This window comes from Nelumbo lutea, chromosome 1 (assembly GCF_056320005.1).
Source record: "Nelumbo lutea isolate HS-2025 chromosome 1, American lotus-T2T, whole genome shotgun sequence".
NCBI lineage: Eukaryota > Viridiplantae > Streptophyta > Magnoliopsida > Proteales > Nelumbonaceae > Nelumbo > Nelumbo lutea.
Window position 1 is genome coordinate 179,172,553 of NC_142684.1, and position 16,391 is coordinate 179,188,943.

A 16,391-nucleotide genomic window follows, 5' to 3' on the forward strand; every position below is an offset into this window, starting at 1 on the left:
ATCTACTTGCTTAAGCATCCACTTGGGAGGAACAAAGAATGGCCCAACCGTGTGAGTCAACTTATGCTTTGGCATAATTGGTTGGGTCATTTATCTTTTGGGTCTTTGAAGAGTCTTTTTCCTACTTTGTTTAAGTGCCTAGTTTGAGGTGTGAGAGTTGTGAACTTGCAAAGCATTGTAGATCAACTTATTATTTGAGTAATAAAAGAAGCATTATTCCTTTTAAAATTGTACATACCGATGTTTGGGGGTCATGTCACATGACTGAATGGGGGGGGGGTACAAATATTTCCTCCTATTTGTTGATGACTATTCTCGATTTTCATGGGTTTATCTTATGCGTCTTCGAGATGAGGTACCTACTTTGACCCATGCATTCCACTAGATGGCTTTGGCTCATTTTGGAATCAGAATAAAAAAACTTAGATTTGATAATGCCAAGTAGTATTTTGCAAAACCCTTGGCCTCATATCTTCTTGAGTATGGGGTTATCCATCAAAGTATCTATCATCGTACACCTCAGCAGAATAGAGTAGCTGAGAGAAAGAATAGACACATCCTTGAAGTTGCTAGGAGCATCATGCTAAATTCTAATGTTCCTATCCGTTTTTTGGGGGGTGCCTTCCACATATTTGTTTATCTTATCAATAGAGTTCTCCACGGGTTTTAGACATGAAAGCTCTTTTTAACCTATTGTATCCTGATAAGGATGAATTCACTATTCCCCTTAAGACCTTTGGGTGCACTTGCTTTGTTCAAATCCTTGGACCTAACCGTTCTAAGTTTGATCCTAAGGTAGCCAAGCGTGTTTTTTTTTTTGGGTATGCACAAAATCAAAAGGGGCATTGTTGTTATGGTCTTGTCTCTGGGACTCATTTTGTGTCTATGGATATTACCTTCTTTGATGATGCCCTTTATTACTCCATGATTTCATCTTAGGGGGAAGTGGTGAGTAGGGTGTTTTTGCTCAAGAAGTCCCATTGCCTATTCTTGTCACTGAAGGGGAGTGTAGTGAGGGGGCTATCAAAAGTGCAAAGAGTTGTGGATGTTTCATAGATGATGGTGGAGGCAGGTTGGTTCCGGTGATGAGCAGTCTAGGCCACTTCCAGTTTCCTCTACGACACCAAGTTTAGGTATTACACCATCTTTACCCACAATTATTGTAGATGATATGCCTACCACCACCATTGAACCTCAACCTCTCACAGATGATCTCGACCTTCCTATTGCAGTACGCAAAGGGAAATGCCGTTGCATCTCATCTACTACCATTGAATCTCTTAGTTTCATTTTTATGACCACCTTTCACCATCATATAAGTCCTTTTAGTGTCCATTGTTGCTATACCCATTCCTAGAAGTGCAGGAAGCCCTGGTAGTACCTGAGTGAAAGGAAGCTATGAAAGTTGAAATGGATGCACTTATCAAAAATGATTTGAGAGCTAGTAGATCAGCCAAAAGTGAAGAAACCTATTGGGTGTAGATGGGTATTTACAGTCAATGCAGATGGCTCAATTGAAAGGTACAAGGCTCGATTGGTTGCTAAGGGATACACATAAACTTATGGTATTGATTTTGTAGAAACCTTTGCACCAGTTGCCAAGATGAACACGGTCAGTGTGTTGTTGTCGCTTGCTGCAAACTTCTCATGGCCGTTGTTCTAGATGGATTTTAAAAATGCTTTCTTGAATGGTGATCTACAAGAAGTATATATGGAGTTTTCCTATGGGCTTCTATGATGAAGATATTGGAAAGAAAGTCTATTGACTAAAGAATGCTTTGTATGGTTTGAAGCAGTCTCCAAGGGCATGGTTTGACTGGTTTAGATGTGCCTTGGGAAATTCGGCTATGTACAGGCTCAATCTGATCACACTCTCTTTTTCATGAAAACAGGTTCAACCTTAACTCTCATGGCTGTGCATGTTGATGATATTGTGGTGACAGTAATGAGATTGATTCTCTTAAGAAGTTAGTAAGGAGTTTGAGGTAAAGGATTTGGGTGATTTGCGATATCTTTTGGGAATTAAAGTTCATCTCCTAAAGGAAGTATGTCCTTGATCTCCTAGAAGAAACTGGAAATTTGGGAGTTAAACTAGCAGACACTAATTGAGCCAAATCATAAGATAAATGTGGAAGGCGGTGAGCTGCTTGAAGATAAAGCCATGTATCAATGGCTGGTTGGGAAGCTTCTCTACTTTTGCCTAACATGCTTTGATATTTTTTATGCTGTTAGTGTTGTCAGCCAGTATATGTAGTCTCCTAGAACATCCCATCTCCTTGTAGTTGAGAGGATGCTTGCCTACTTGAAGAGGTGTCCAGGCAGAGGTATACTCTTTAGGAATAATGGTCATATGAAGATAGAAGTGTACACTAATGCAAATTGGGTTGGATGTGTTGATGATAGGAAATCTACCTTAGGGTACTGTGCCCTTGTTGGGGGAAATCTTGTTCTCGGAGGAGTAAGAAACAAAAGGTTGTTGCCCGCTCCAATGCTGAAGCAGAGTATAGATCTATGGCTAATGGGGTGGTTGAAGTGTTATGGCTAAGATCACTACTTGAGGAGTTAGAAATTGAATATGAAAGGCCCCTAATGTTGTATTGTGATAACAGATCCAATACAACATGATAGGACCAAACATATTGAGTTGGACTAACACTTAATTAACGAAAGAGTTGGTGTGCCTTCTCTATGTTGCCTCCAATATGTAGCTTGTTGATCTCTTCACCATAATTGTTACAAGGGTCAAGTTAGAGACAGACTTATGCAAGTTGGGAATGACCAATATCTATTCCCAAGTTGGGGGAGTGTGGAGAAACAATACAGTAAATTAGTGTGGTCCTTGCTTAAGTAGTTGCTGTTTTTTTTAGTTATCAATCTTTTTTTGGTTACTTTTAGTTGATGTTATTGTCTATTATTTATTTACTTGGTTGGTAGGGGTATTTACGTCATTGTAGTTCTCTTTATTTTAGAAACATATAAATAACAAATCTGGGTGGCAGAAACTGATTCAACTGCACCCTTCTCTCATTCTTCTTCTCTTCTCTTCTTTCTTTTGTTCTTTTCTCTCTTTTTCTTGCTAAAACTATACTAGGATACAGGTCGACTATGAAAAACATCGACCAACTAGACTCGATACTGATACTTTAATCTAGGGGTGCAATTGAGCCGAGCCAAACCGAACTTTGGCATGTCTTGGCTTAACTTGACTAAAATATTATACTACTAGTACTAGGTTCGAGTTCGACTCAAACTATATTTTCTAGCTCGAGCTTGGTTTGATTAAATATTCAATGAGCTCGAGTTTGGCTAGAAAGTTCGAAAATAAATATATTTGTATATTTTATATATATGATATTTTTATAATATATACTTATATTATATAAAATATAAAAATATAGTTTTATAATATATATTATAAAATACATTTTTATATTCTATAATATATTATGTATGTGTGTATGTATGCATGTGTTAATCGAGCCAAGCTCGCGAGCTTTTGAGCCAAACTTTTTATTAGTCAAGCTCAATTAGAACCAAACTCAAATTGAGCCTAATTGAATTTGAGCCCAAACTATTCGATTAGAGCTCGATTTGATTGCAGCCTTACTTTAATCCTTGGTCTTGACCAAGAAAAGATTCGTCATATTGAAATGGTTATTCTTGAAGCTAAGAATCCAAGTTTTGGTGTTTCTAATTTTTTCATCACTTTGGTTCTCTAAATACCAAATTTTTAATTTATGTCTTGGAACAAATATGGATCCTCTCCTACTTCAAAACTTGAGGAAAGGTTGTTTTTTTTTTTTTAACCGGGGGAGAATAATGCAGATGCAGAAGCAAAAAAAAAAAAAAAAAAAAGATCATGGGGAAACAACAAATTCTCCAATTCCTATACCAATTTCAGAATTTTTGGGTTATAAAGATTGGTTTAATGAATTTTGTTTGTTGCCAGAAAATTTTCTACTCTCTCTCCTCTCTCTCTCTCTTATTTCTTATTTTAAGCTCTCTTTTTTGTTTACCCTAACAGCAAGAGTTGACCTCTCTCTTCTAATTTCTTACTCATTCTTTGGTGCACAAGAAGAACTCTACTTGCTTTTCCATCCATATTCTTCATCTCTAATTACCCACAGCCCTTATTCACTCCCGAAAGCTCACCACCAAATTCTAAATTAGTAGGACCCTACCCTGTCCAACATTTATAATGTGGGAGGAGAGGAGAGAAACTTGGGATTTAGTTATGCATTTAATAGTGGAGAAATTTTAGCACTGAATGACATACAACTTACTTTTCCATAGGGAATTGATAGATAGTGAGGGGAGGAGTCCACGTATAACTTTCCTTTACACTCCAAAGAAAGTTGGTATTTAAAAAAATTCAAAGAAAAGAGAAATCTAGAAGGGGTGAAGGAGAGTGGAGAGGGGATGCTGACATGAATAACTGCATTTTAGAATATAGTATAGATGAGTGATTTCTTTGGTTTTTCTTTGTTTTGGATGCTGTCATCCTTATATTCCAAACCACCTCAGGACCTCTCCATATTCAATCACCCTTTCTGGTTTACTATTTTAAATACTCCCTAAAATAGTATGAAGAAATTCCACTCCTATCTGAAGATGCTGATATTTTTGCTCTCTCTAAAAGTTTGTACACAATATAATAAATTTTGTCCTAAAACCATCCTAATAAAATCAGATAGCCCTATAACCATGGATGAACCATCTTCTGCCTTCCACAAACGTATCCCTTGCCCCACAAACTCAAAGCTTAGGCTTAAACCCTAGAAAATATCAACTCAGTTTTTAGTCCAGCCTTGGATCATGCCAATCCTACATGAACCACTAATAGAGCAGTTGGCCCTACATGAAAAATGGACATGGTCTGGAAAGGGGTGAGTTTGAAGGAGGAACAATATTTGTTTGAATGGAGTTTTAGGGGAGGTAGGTTGGAGAAATAAGGAGTAGAAAAGTTGGGGGAGTAGTAGGGATGTGCCTTACATCTATGCTTATGTGAAATGTCCATCTTATACCTTTTTTTTTTTTTTGGTAAATTAGGTTGGGTTCAGGTGGAGTAGAGATGCTTATGGGTGCTCCTAATGTTTTAAATATCTAATCGTATCGTAAATCGTAGAGAAAGTTGAATCAAATCAAATTGTGAATCGTATCATAAATCGTAAGATTATTTCTATTTTTGACAAACTTGTCAAAAAATTAAATATAGACATACTAAAAGGCTAAATATATATAGGAAAGTGACTTTACCCTATTTTTAATTTATATCTACCATATATATACTTAAAACAGTAGAATTTACCACTTATACAATAGAAGCCTAAGATGATACAATCAAGTTTGACTTGAAAATAAAAAAAAATCTACATACAATGTCCCTTTAACTTACATATGATCTAAATAAACTCAATTTCTAGTCTTGAATATTGTAAATAAATCATTTTCTAGTAAGGGATTTAAAAAAAGTCTCCCATGACAAAACTAAATATAAACAAAAAAAGTAGAGAAGTAATTCTTAATTGGATTTATATGAATCGTAAAAATCGTATAATTGTATAAATCATAAGATTTTTGAATCAAGTCGTAGGATTCAAACAAAAATTGTAAATTTTTTTGCAGAAAAGGATTCAAACATAAGGTTAGAATTGAAACCCTTGGGATTCATGATTCAAATTGTGAATTGTATCGTAAATCGTAAGATTTTGACAACATTCTCCTATTCTGTCTTGTTAAAGTTGTTGGTTCTCTTCTGGTGTTTTGTTGGTTTCTGGTGTTCATTATATGGCAGTGTTACAACAATGTATACTTTGTTTCATGTTGGTTGTTCATTTGCCTTTTACTCCAATCTTCTTGAATGCCTCTTATATACTTCTCTCTCTCTCTCTCATAAAAAAAGTTCTTACATTAATACATACAGATGGGGTCCCAGTCTCTAACTGAAGTTGTTTTCTTTGGATTTCACAGGAACAGTTCGAGTCTATATGTCGTGAGACAGAGGTGCACGTTTTATGTTTTCCTATTGTATATATTACATGAAATATGGCTTTGATAGTGGAAGGTTGTGAGTGCAATTTCTGCTATATGATACCTGGTCAATTTCTGCCTCTTTTTTTTTTTTTTCTCAGACAAAAGTCAATAAGCAGTTCTAGACATATTTTCTTATTCTTCTATGCAACAATAGGAATAGGTGCATTTGAAACACTAAAGGTTTACTGCTATGTAGTTCCTACAGCATTGTGTTTTGCATCTGCTAAATCTCTGGGTGGGGGAATTTTACCATTGAAGCAAATCGCAGCAAGGGTTCATTTGATAATTGCAATTGCTACAATTGGATATATTACATTGATTTGAAATATCACGAGTCACTGAAGCCATGGAGTCTGAGGGTTTCTCACCGGCTCAAAAGTGGAGAAAAACCTTGACAGTAGAAAGGAAAGATCTACTATTGGAGGAGATCATTCACCAAAAAGAGTTCACGATAAAGGTAAGAGAAGGAAGAAGAAGAACTATACTGCTAGTGGGTGAAGCTGTACCTTGGTTTCAAAGCTCTCTGGATGGAGCAGTCCGTGTAAGCTGGTGTAAAATATGGAATAGTACCTTCAAACATTTAAGAAGAGAATATTTTTCTGAGAGAAGAAGAAATGCCAAAGGTTGGTTTGAGATCATCCAATGGTGGCTTTTACAGTACCAGAACCAAAAATTTCACTGGTAGGGGAGAAAGGAATCTGGGAGAAGAGATTAGTCCTCTCTACGAAGACAGAGGTTAAAGATTGGAAAGGGCTATTAGAGGAGGTGACGGTGAAACTCAGGCTCCATGGAACTGTCATCCTAATCCCCTTCAATGTAAAGAAAGCAGTTTTAAACGTGGGGGAGGCAACGGTCGATTTCACCACTGTGGAAACAAAGGAAGGAACAGTGGTGATCGAAAACTGGTGTCCCTTGGCTAACACGGTAACTTCTGTTGATGGGAGGTTCAAACTGAAACTTCTGGGCTTACCCTTTCACTTATGGCAAAAACCATCTTGGAAAACTTAGTCCTGGCAGTGGGTGGTGTTCTACTCTCTTGTAAGACTTTGGACCTGAGAGCAGTTCATCTAAGGGTAGCTAGTATAAAGCCTGAAGCTGTGCCAAGAGCGACCAATCTTTGTGTAGAAGGATACTGGTACAAGATCTGGGTCGCCTCAGAAGTCGAAGCATCGCAGTGGTGCGGGAGGGTGGAGCTTGAAGACGACAATGACCTGGCGAGGTGGATTACACTTGCTGGGAATAAGGAGAAGATGCATGGACACATCAGCAAACTTGGGGAGGAAGTTTTTTCTAGAAAAAAGGAAATGCTTTCTAAGGAAACTGAAAAGTTAAGCTCAAAAAGTTGAGTAGATTTTATGGAAAAGTTTTGAAATAAATTTGAAATTAAAAAGAACATTACCGCCCATCTGTCCTTTACAGATTTGGTTAGAAGGGGAACTTGGTCAGATCTGGGGAGGGGCTCAATCAGAGCTGGAATTGGAAATCACACAACCCGCTCTGACCCAACCGGCCTAATAGTGGGTCAGCTTGGGTCGACCCTTAAGGAGGTCCATGGAGCTACAGCCGACTCATGTGACTCTTTAAGTGGTTACATGAGTCGAGTATCAAAGAAGGCGTTGGAGGACCATAATGATGGTCTATCTTCTTCCCCATAGGTGCTGCAATCGGGTGAAGGCAAAATATTTTCAGGACAGAATACAGAGAGGCAAAACTTGCGTTGGCTTCCAGTTGCTAAATCCAAAGAAGGGGACCAGGATAAAATGGGAGAGGATAGGCCAAACCCAAGATATTTCAGGGCTAGGAGAGATGAAATTGAAGAAGAGGACGGAGGTTGGGTAAGTTGCGATTCCTCAGAGGATGACTTTGAGACAGAGTTGGAAGCAGAAAACCAGATTGCCGAGCATAAAGGGGAGTTGGAAGACACTTTCAGCACAACCATTATATTTTCTGAGGATGCAGAAGGCGTTACCTCTGCGCTGAAACCCTCCGCTGATTGTGGGGCGCAAAATGATGCCGAATGCTCCTTGGATGCAAGGGGGGAAAACCGAACCTGGGGTAGGAAAGAATCAAGCCAGAAAATGAACAGTGGGCAGGGGACCTGTGAGAAGATAACGGTGGATCATCAGACTTCAAATATGGATATGTCAGGAGGGGATGAGCGACAGAGCCTCGGAGGTACTAACAACGGTGAATCATGTCTAGGTTGTGCCCTACAAAATCCTATTCTGTTGTCAAATTGTGAAACCCAGCCGGCTGTTGAATGCCCTTTTTCAGACACAGGTATGTTTGTGATTTTGGGTTTTGATACTAATTCTTGCTCTGATCTTGATGCTTCTCCCAGATTCCAGACTTTACTCATTGCCGATTACCCATGGATTAGAAATTGACAAAGTTGGTGGTGGTGGGGAGATACAGGAGGAGGGCGAGAGGGAGGAGAGGTTATGGAATTTAATAATGGAAGAGCTTGATAATCTGACTAGGGTGGTATTAGAAAGGGAGAAGGGAAAAGAGGGTAAGGATGGTGGGTCTAAAGTAGCTAAAGAAAAGATGGAGCAGGAGAGGGTGAGTGGAGGCATAGAGAGGACAGAAGAGAAAAGACTAAAAAGGGAGATGAAAAAGATGATTCTCTAGCTGAATTTGTAGAAAAGCTAAGTTGCAAGATTAAAAATCTGAATGAGCTGAAAGTGTATTTGAAGAATGAAAAAGAGGAAGGGAAGATGAGAAAATGAAGGTTAAGTGAAGTTGAAATTGGATGTGGAGGGGGACAAAGAATTTAGTGAGAGGAAGGGTAGGGGAAGGAAAGGAGGATTGTAGGGAAGAAGGTTTAGGGGTGGGGGTAGACTATGTTTGGAGTAATGAAGATTGTGAGAGGCTTGGGGAATGTAAGAAAGAGAACTTTAATAAAGGAGGTCCTAAGGAAAGAAAGTCCAGACATCTTTTAGTCCAGGAATCTAAACTCATGACCTTTGACAAGAGATGGGCTAGAAGTGTGTGAAGAGCAAATGGCCTTAGTTGGGTAATGAGCCCTTCTTGAGGTTCATTTGGAGGGTTAGTCGCCTTGTGGAAAGATGAATTTTTGGAGGGAGTTGAAAAACTAATTGGAAGGTTCTCAGTTTCTGTCAAATTCAAGCATGTGGAAGATGGGTTTGAATGGGTCTTGACTAATGTTTATGGCTCCACTGGCTACAGACAAAGGAATAAATTGTGGGAAGAACTAGGAGATATTAGAGGTTTGTGGGAAGGGCCTTGGTGTCTAGGAGGGGACTTCAATGTGATTAGGTTTAGTGAGGAGTGCAATAAGGTGAGGCAAAGGAGTACTACTAGTATGAGGAAGTTTAATGAGTTTATCAATGCCTTTGAACTCAAGGAACTGGACCTCTTATGTAACAGTTTCACCTGGTCTAATCTCCAAGCTGAACCAATTTGCTCCAAATTAGACAAATTCCTATTTACCGCATATTGAAAAGAGCATTGGGGAGACCTGGTGTCAAGGGCCTTACTAAGAGTTACCTCTGATTATTGGAAAATTTCGCTATGCAAGTCTGGATTTGGAAACAGTGGGCCTTCTCCTTTCAGATTTGAAAATATGTGCCTGCTTCACTCGGACTTTAAAGAGAAAGTGAAGAAGTTGTGTAATGAGAGTAATCCGAGGGTAAATTGGGTAGGTATGAAATTCCACTGGAAGTTAAAAGAGCTGAAAGTCAAAATCAAGGAATGGAATGTAAAGGGACAAAGAGTTGAGGAAAAATCTGGAGGATATACTTTTTAAAGAAGAAATTAGTTGTAAGCAAAAATCCAGACACAAATGGGTGAAGGAAGGAGATAGGAACACAAAATTTTTCCATGCTATAGCCAATGGCAGAAGAAAGAAGAACTCCATTTATAAGTTGGTGGTTGATGGTACAATTTTAACCCAACAGAATGAGATTGCTATGGTTTTTTTGGATCATTTCAAATATATCTTTAGAAGAGCTCTAAATGAGAGATTAAGGATTGAAGGCTTGGATTGGCCCATGCTCCCGGAAGAGTTGATTGAGTGGTTGGAAAGAGAGTTCGAGCTGGAAGAAATATGGGATGCCATCTTTTCTATGTATAGAACTTGTTTGCTAAAAGGTTATAGCTGAAGTAGTAGAAGAGAGGTGAAGGCAAACAAGTGGTGAGTAACCCAACCGACAGTACTATTATTTATAGTAGATTACAATACAATGTTACATGAAATGTCTGGAATGCCCCTGATTAGTGATGGAACACCCAGATTGCTTAAAACACTAAACAGACTTAGGCCCAATAACAAAGGCCTAGTACCTAACAGCTTAAAACCCAATACTAACTAACATGTACACTTATCAGCTGAACCAACAATACATAAAAGCAGTCAACTTAACACTCCCCCTCAAACTAAGCATGGATGTCAGTCATGTTTAGCTTGCCAAGAAGGTCCAAGAATTTTGTTGCAGCCAACCCTTTAGTCAGCACATCTACAATCTGCATATTGGATGGAGTATAAGGAATGCAGAGTTCTCCCAAGACTATTCTCTCTCTAACAAAATGTTGATCAATCTCAATATGTTTTGTCCTGTCATGTTGCACTGGGTTATTTGCAATGTTGATGGCAGCCTTGTTGTCACAGTACAGCCTGAGAGGACCCTCAACTTTTATGCCAAGCTCACCAAGAAGGGTCCTAAGCCACAGAAGTTCAGCAACAACATGAGCCATAGCTCGATATTCAGCCTCCGCACTTGATCTAGCAACCACATTCTGCTTCTTACTCCGCCATGTAACCAGGCTCCCTTCAACAAATGTACAATATCCTGAAGTTGATTTTTTGTCCCCAGCAGAACCGGCCCAATCTGCATCAGCATAAGCTTCAATTTCAATTTTATTGTGTTTTCTGAATAAAATTCCCTTTCTTGGGCAAGTCTTCAAGTACCCGAGAATCCTTTCAACTGCTCTCATATGAGGGATCTTTGGAGTGTGCATGAACTGACTGACAACATGCACAACATAAGCAATATCTGGTCGGGTGAGAGATAGATATATCTGTTAGACAGTTTTGTATGCCCTTAGCTTCAATCTGATTTGATGTACTTTTGTTATTTAGAGGAAATAAATAAAGTGCATGTTTGATTCATGTTGTTTGGTTTAATTCTGTGTGAAACCCTAAAACTGGACATTTATAGAGACTCATGTTAGTTTTAAATGTTCACAGCCGTTGGATAAGTCTGGGGAGATTTATCCTGCCAAGGCTGATACTGGTGTGCCACCAAGTGTTGGGATGGCCTGTCTCAGCCATCAGGGTAAGACCCGAGGCACATGCAGTATGGGATTACTTGAATCCTTGAACCGGACCAGATTTCCAGTATTGCCCTGGACCTTGGAGATAGATGGGCAAAACTGGAAAGTTACACCTGACCCCTAGACTCGATTATGACATTTCACTAGGTGTTGGATCAGGCTGCCTTTGATATGCCAATCAGTGAGATCCTTAGCGGGGATCAAAACCTGGGTATGTTGGGGTAGTTTGAGAATTCATCTGAGTGGGTGATCATAGTGACAGAATCAGCCACTTTGTCGGACAAAGGGTAATGATCGGGAATGCACTCTCTCTGATGGAAACCAAACTGCCGGCAGTTGATTTCAATCGTTGGAATTTTTGTTTTGCAAAATTAATATATTTATATATATATATGTTCGGTTTCGAATTGTTTGCAAATGGTTTTAATTCCCGGGATCCATGTGAGAGGAGAGTGCGGCACTGTTCCTTGTAGCCGAGGGAGAGGTCCTCTCTTGTCGGGCAGTGTTTGATTATTAAGGGCTGAGAGGTTAAGTGTAAGACCATTGAGGATAATACCTGATGGGCTAATCTTGCACCTGCCCACAGTCCCTGGGTTTTTATAAGATGGCTTGGCCCAGGGACCACTTAATGTAAGTGTTGGGCCCATAGGGTCCATATGATGGACTCAAGGGGTTCATTGAGTTTTTCAGTGAATTCGGCTGGGCCTTGTATTAAAGGTTGGGCCGAACCCATGTGGCTGGTGTATAGATCAATGCTTGGGTCCCACGCCATACAAAGAAGCCCAACTGGGCAGCAAATTGGAAAGTAATTAGACACTGAACACTTAATGGGCCAAAAGCCCATTTCGAGGTGGGCTGATATGATCACCCATCCATGGGCGAATTTGAGATTAAAGTTAGTAAAAGGATTGGGCCTTTTAGCCTTATCCACTCTAAGAGACCAAATTCAAATTAGATTTGAATCTGGTAACCTCTTGATAAGATCAGGAGTAAACTAACTCTATCTGCAGAAAGGATTAAGATTATCCCCTATCCAAATACTGATTTGGATTGGGATTACTCCTAAAAAGGAGGTTTCTTAATCAAGAAGAAAGGAGGAGATTTCGAACCACCTTGAAGAGGTATGGGATACCTCCTGCGAATTAAGATCTGATCTGATTCATACTCTCCAGAGAAAACAGAAAAACAGTTCAGCCTTTTTGTTTTGGAAATCTCCTCCTGCCGCCGCCATCTGCCTTTGCAAGATTAGATCTTTGCAGAGAAGAAAGTCAAGAAATCTGTTCTTGACATCAGTCTTGCAAGAAAGACTGAAAGGATTCAGTGTTTAGTACTTCCAGAGGATTCTTGTGAAGGATCCAGTGTGTAGGACGCACCCTGCTAGTTCTGTTCCATCCACAGCTGTGTCATCTTCAGCAGGAACGGATCTTGGAGCATTCTTTGGGCGTGAACACCAACTTTGGGAGATACTGCTTCTCCGGATCAGGTATATTCCTCCCATTTATCTTTTGGTACAGATCTGGTTTGATTATGGTTCAAGTAGGATCCTTGAATATTGTATTCTAAATTTAGGGAATATGATTCCCAGTTGAGAGAAGGTAGGAAATTTTTGAAATTCGCCCACCCATTCCGCAACCTTTATGGCGTCCATTAGATGGATCCTACCATTCTTTCAATATCAATTTCCCTACCAATTTTTGGTATCTCTCTTTATCACAGTAGTCCTCCCCTACTGATTCCTGTAGACCATGGTTCTGTTCTATTGGAGTATTTGCTGGTCTACACCCTATCATGCTTGTCTCTTCTAGGAGGTCAAGTACATACTTCCGCTGACATATAGAGATCCTCTCTCTTGACCTAATAACTTTATTCCCAAGAAAGTATCTCAAATGGCCAAAGTCTTTGATCTCAAATTCAGAAGCCAAAAACTCCTTTAGTCTTTTGATCTCTTCCAGGTCATTCCCAGTAATCACCATATCATCCACATAAACAATGAGTGCTGTAAGTTTTCTATCCTGTCTCCTTATGAAAAGGTATGGTCTGCACCACTCTGAGTGTACCCCACTTTCTTCATGGCCCCTCAAAGCCTCTCAAACATGCACGAGGAGACTGCTTTAGGCCATATAATGCTTTCCTTAGTTTACACACCTTTCTATCAAAGTCGTAGCCTGGTGGAGGGTCCATAAATACCTCTTCATGAAGATCACCATTTAAGAAGGCATTCTTCACATCTAGCTCTCCCATGAAAAATTTGCTGCTAATGATAGTAAAACCCGAATTGTGTTGAGCTTCGCTACTGGAGCAAATGTTTCTTTGTAGTCAATCCCTTCTTTTTGAGTAAACCCCTTTGCCACAAGCCGAGCCTTGTACCTTTCAATGGACCCGTCTTCCCTATGCTTTACAGTGAACACCCACTTGCACCCGACAGTGCTCTTCCCTTTTGGTAGATCCACTAATTCTCGAGTCCTTGCTTTCATTAAAGCTTTCATCTCTTCATTCATAGTTTCTTTCCACCTTGGGTCAAACACAACCTCTGAGTACCTAGAAGGAACATGTACAAAGGAAAGAGCAGACACAAAGGAGTGATAGGATGGAGATAAACGTGAGTAAGAAACAAAATCAGCAATGGGGTGCCGAGTAGTACAAGAACGGATAGACTTACGAAGAGCAATAGGAAGATCCAAATCAGAAGTATGTGTGTTGGGATTACCTTGGATTGTGGAGACAGATTGATCCGAGTCCAACTGGTTGCTGTCATGAGTTTGAGGGCCCTTTTTTCTTCTGTTGTAGGTGATTCTTATATCTTTCTGTTGCCTACTAGAGCCTTCAGGAACATTTGCAGTATCAAGAGAGGTAGCAGGCACAGTGGGAGCCTCACTAGGTTCACCCAGGATGCCACAACTAGGAGGAGTAGAAGGAGAGGATGGAAGGCCCGAGGCAGATAGAGGAACAAAAAAGAAGGGAGAATAAGAATCCTCTTCCATCTCACTGGTCTCCCCTTGAAGTGAATTCTAGGAAGACTGAAAGTAGGGTTGAGACTCAAAAAAGACCACATCTCTGGTGACATACTTTCCCTTTGTGACGGGATCATAACACTTGTAACCCTTTTGTGTAGGAGAGTACCCCAAAAAAAATTCTTTTCGTAGCCTTAGGATCCAGCTTGGTCTTCTTTGGATCCTTTACATGTATAAAACATACACAACCAAAGACCCTAGGAGGAAGAGGAAAGTTTGGAAGGGTAGGACACAGAACATAGAAAGGGGTTTTCATACCCAACACCTTAGATGGCATTCGATTTATCAGATATGATGCAGTAAGAACTGCTTGAGACCAGTAGTGCTTGGGAACCTTGTGCTGGAATAGTAAGGCTCGAGATGTCTCCAATAGATGTCTATTCTTGCGCTCAACAACCCCATTCTGTTGAGGGTATTAGTACAAGATGATTGATGTAGCATGCTAGCATCTTCCATGAACAAGTTCAAGGATTTTTCAAAATATTCAGCAGCATTATCTGACCGGAATTGCTTAATCTTCTTGTTGAACAGATAGATCCATGTGGCACTTCATCTCGTCCTTTTAACAGATAGATCCATGTGCATCGAGAGTAGTGGTCAATAAAACTGATAAAGTAACGAAAGCCATCAATAGAAACAATAGGTGAAGGGCCTCAAACATCAGAATGAACCAAATCAAAATGAGCTTGAATTTCATTACTGGAAATTGGATAAACAGTTCTACATTGTTTTGACAGTTGACATACTTCACAGACTAAACTCTGACTTGAAATTCCCTTAAACAATTCGGGAAACAACACTTCCAATGAAGAAAAAGGTAAATGACCTAGCCTAGCATGCCACAGATGCAACTTAGCTATCGACTCCACATTCTCCGGACCACTAGCTGAAGGGATGAGAGATCCATCATATGGATAGCCGAACCCTGCAGGAAGGTAGGGCGAAATTTCAAAAATTTCTCTCTCTCCCATGTGGGAATCACATTCCCTATTTTAGAAAAACTGCATTTTTCAAGGATTAATCTTGAATCAAGGATCGAACTAGGTCTGAACCAAATTAGTAGGAGAGGAATATACCTGATACGAAGAAATAATATCTTCCAATGGAGGTGTTCACGCCAAAGGAAGGATCCAAAAACTGCTCCCACTGAAGATGACATAGTGTAGGGTGGAGTATAATCAACAGTGTTCTTCCAAAGAACCAAATCCTTCACCAAGAATTCACTGGAGGGTAGGTGAGCATGATTCCCAATCAGTTTTTCACCAAAAACTGATATCAAGAACGCTTCTTGATCGCTCCTACAACAGTGGAGATCGAACTGGCTATGGCGGCAACTGGAGGAGAACGCAGGGAGAAGATGGCGCAATCACACTGGTGCTGTCTTGTCTGTGTGTAAATTGAGATCTGATCTCTGGAGTTTGGGATGGGCTGAATGGTTTGCCCCTCTTTTTAATTAGTCCAACTAAACCAGTTCGGAATGGGCTTTAGGCCCAATAAGTCTGTGTGCTCATTAACCTTCCAAATTGCTGCCCAGTTGGGCTTCCTTATATGGCGTGGGACCCAAACATTGATCTACACATCAGCCACATGGGTTCAGCCCAACCTCAGTTACAAGACCTGGCCGAATTCACTGAAAAGACAGTGAACCCCTTGAAGCCCATCACATGGGCTCTTAATGGGCCCAACACTTACACTAAATGGTCCCTGGGCCAAGCCACCTTATAAAAACCCAGGGACTGTGGGCAGATACAAGATTAGCCCATCAGGTATTACCCCCAATGGTCTTACACTTAACTTCTCAGCCCATAATGATCAAACACTGTCCGACAAGAGAGGACCTCTCCCTCAGCTGCAAGGTACAGTGCTGTACTCTCTACTTATATGGATCCTGGGAATTAAAACCTTTTGCAAACATTTTGAAACCGTAATATATATGTATATTCGTATATAAATATATTTTGCAAAACAAATTTCAATGATTGAAATTGGCTACTGGCAGTCTTGGTTTCCATCAGAGAGTGCGCCCCGATCATTACCTTTGTCCGACAAAGG

General features: G+C 40.0%; 1 protein-coding gene across 5 annotated transcripts in view; it reads left to right on the plus strand.

Annotated features, from left to right (window-relative positions):
- The window catches only part of EMB3006 (embryo defective 3006), a 93,853-nt gene that overhangs the window by 28,562 nt on the left and 48,900 nt on the right, over window positions 1-16,391 (plus strand). For 3 of the 5 annotated variants that reach the window (XM_088961070.1, XM_088961069.1, XM_088961071.1), the window contains one exon: window positions 5,971-6,003. In XM_088961070.1, the coding sequence (XP_088817196.1) occupies window positions 5,971-6,003 (33 nt within the window). Of the gene's footprint in view, window positions 1-5,970; window positions 6,004-7,661; window positions 8,314-16,391 lie in introns of those variants that run through there. The other 2 variants (XR_016104261.1, XR_016104260.1) reach the window with 1 other exon arrangement.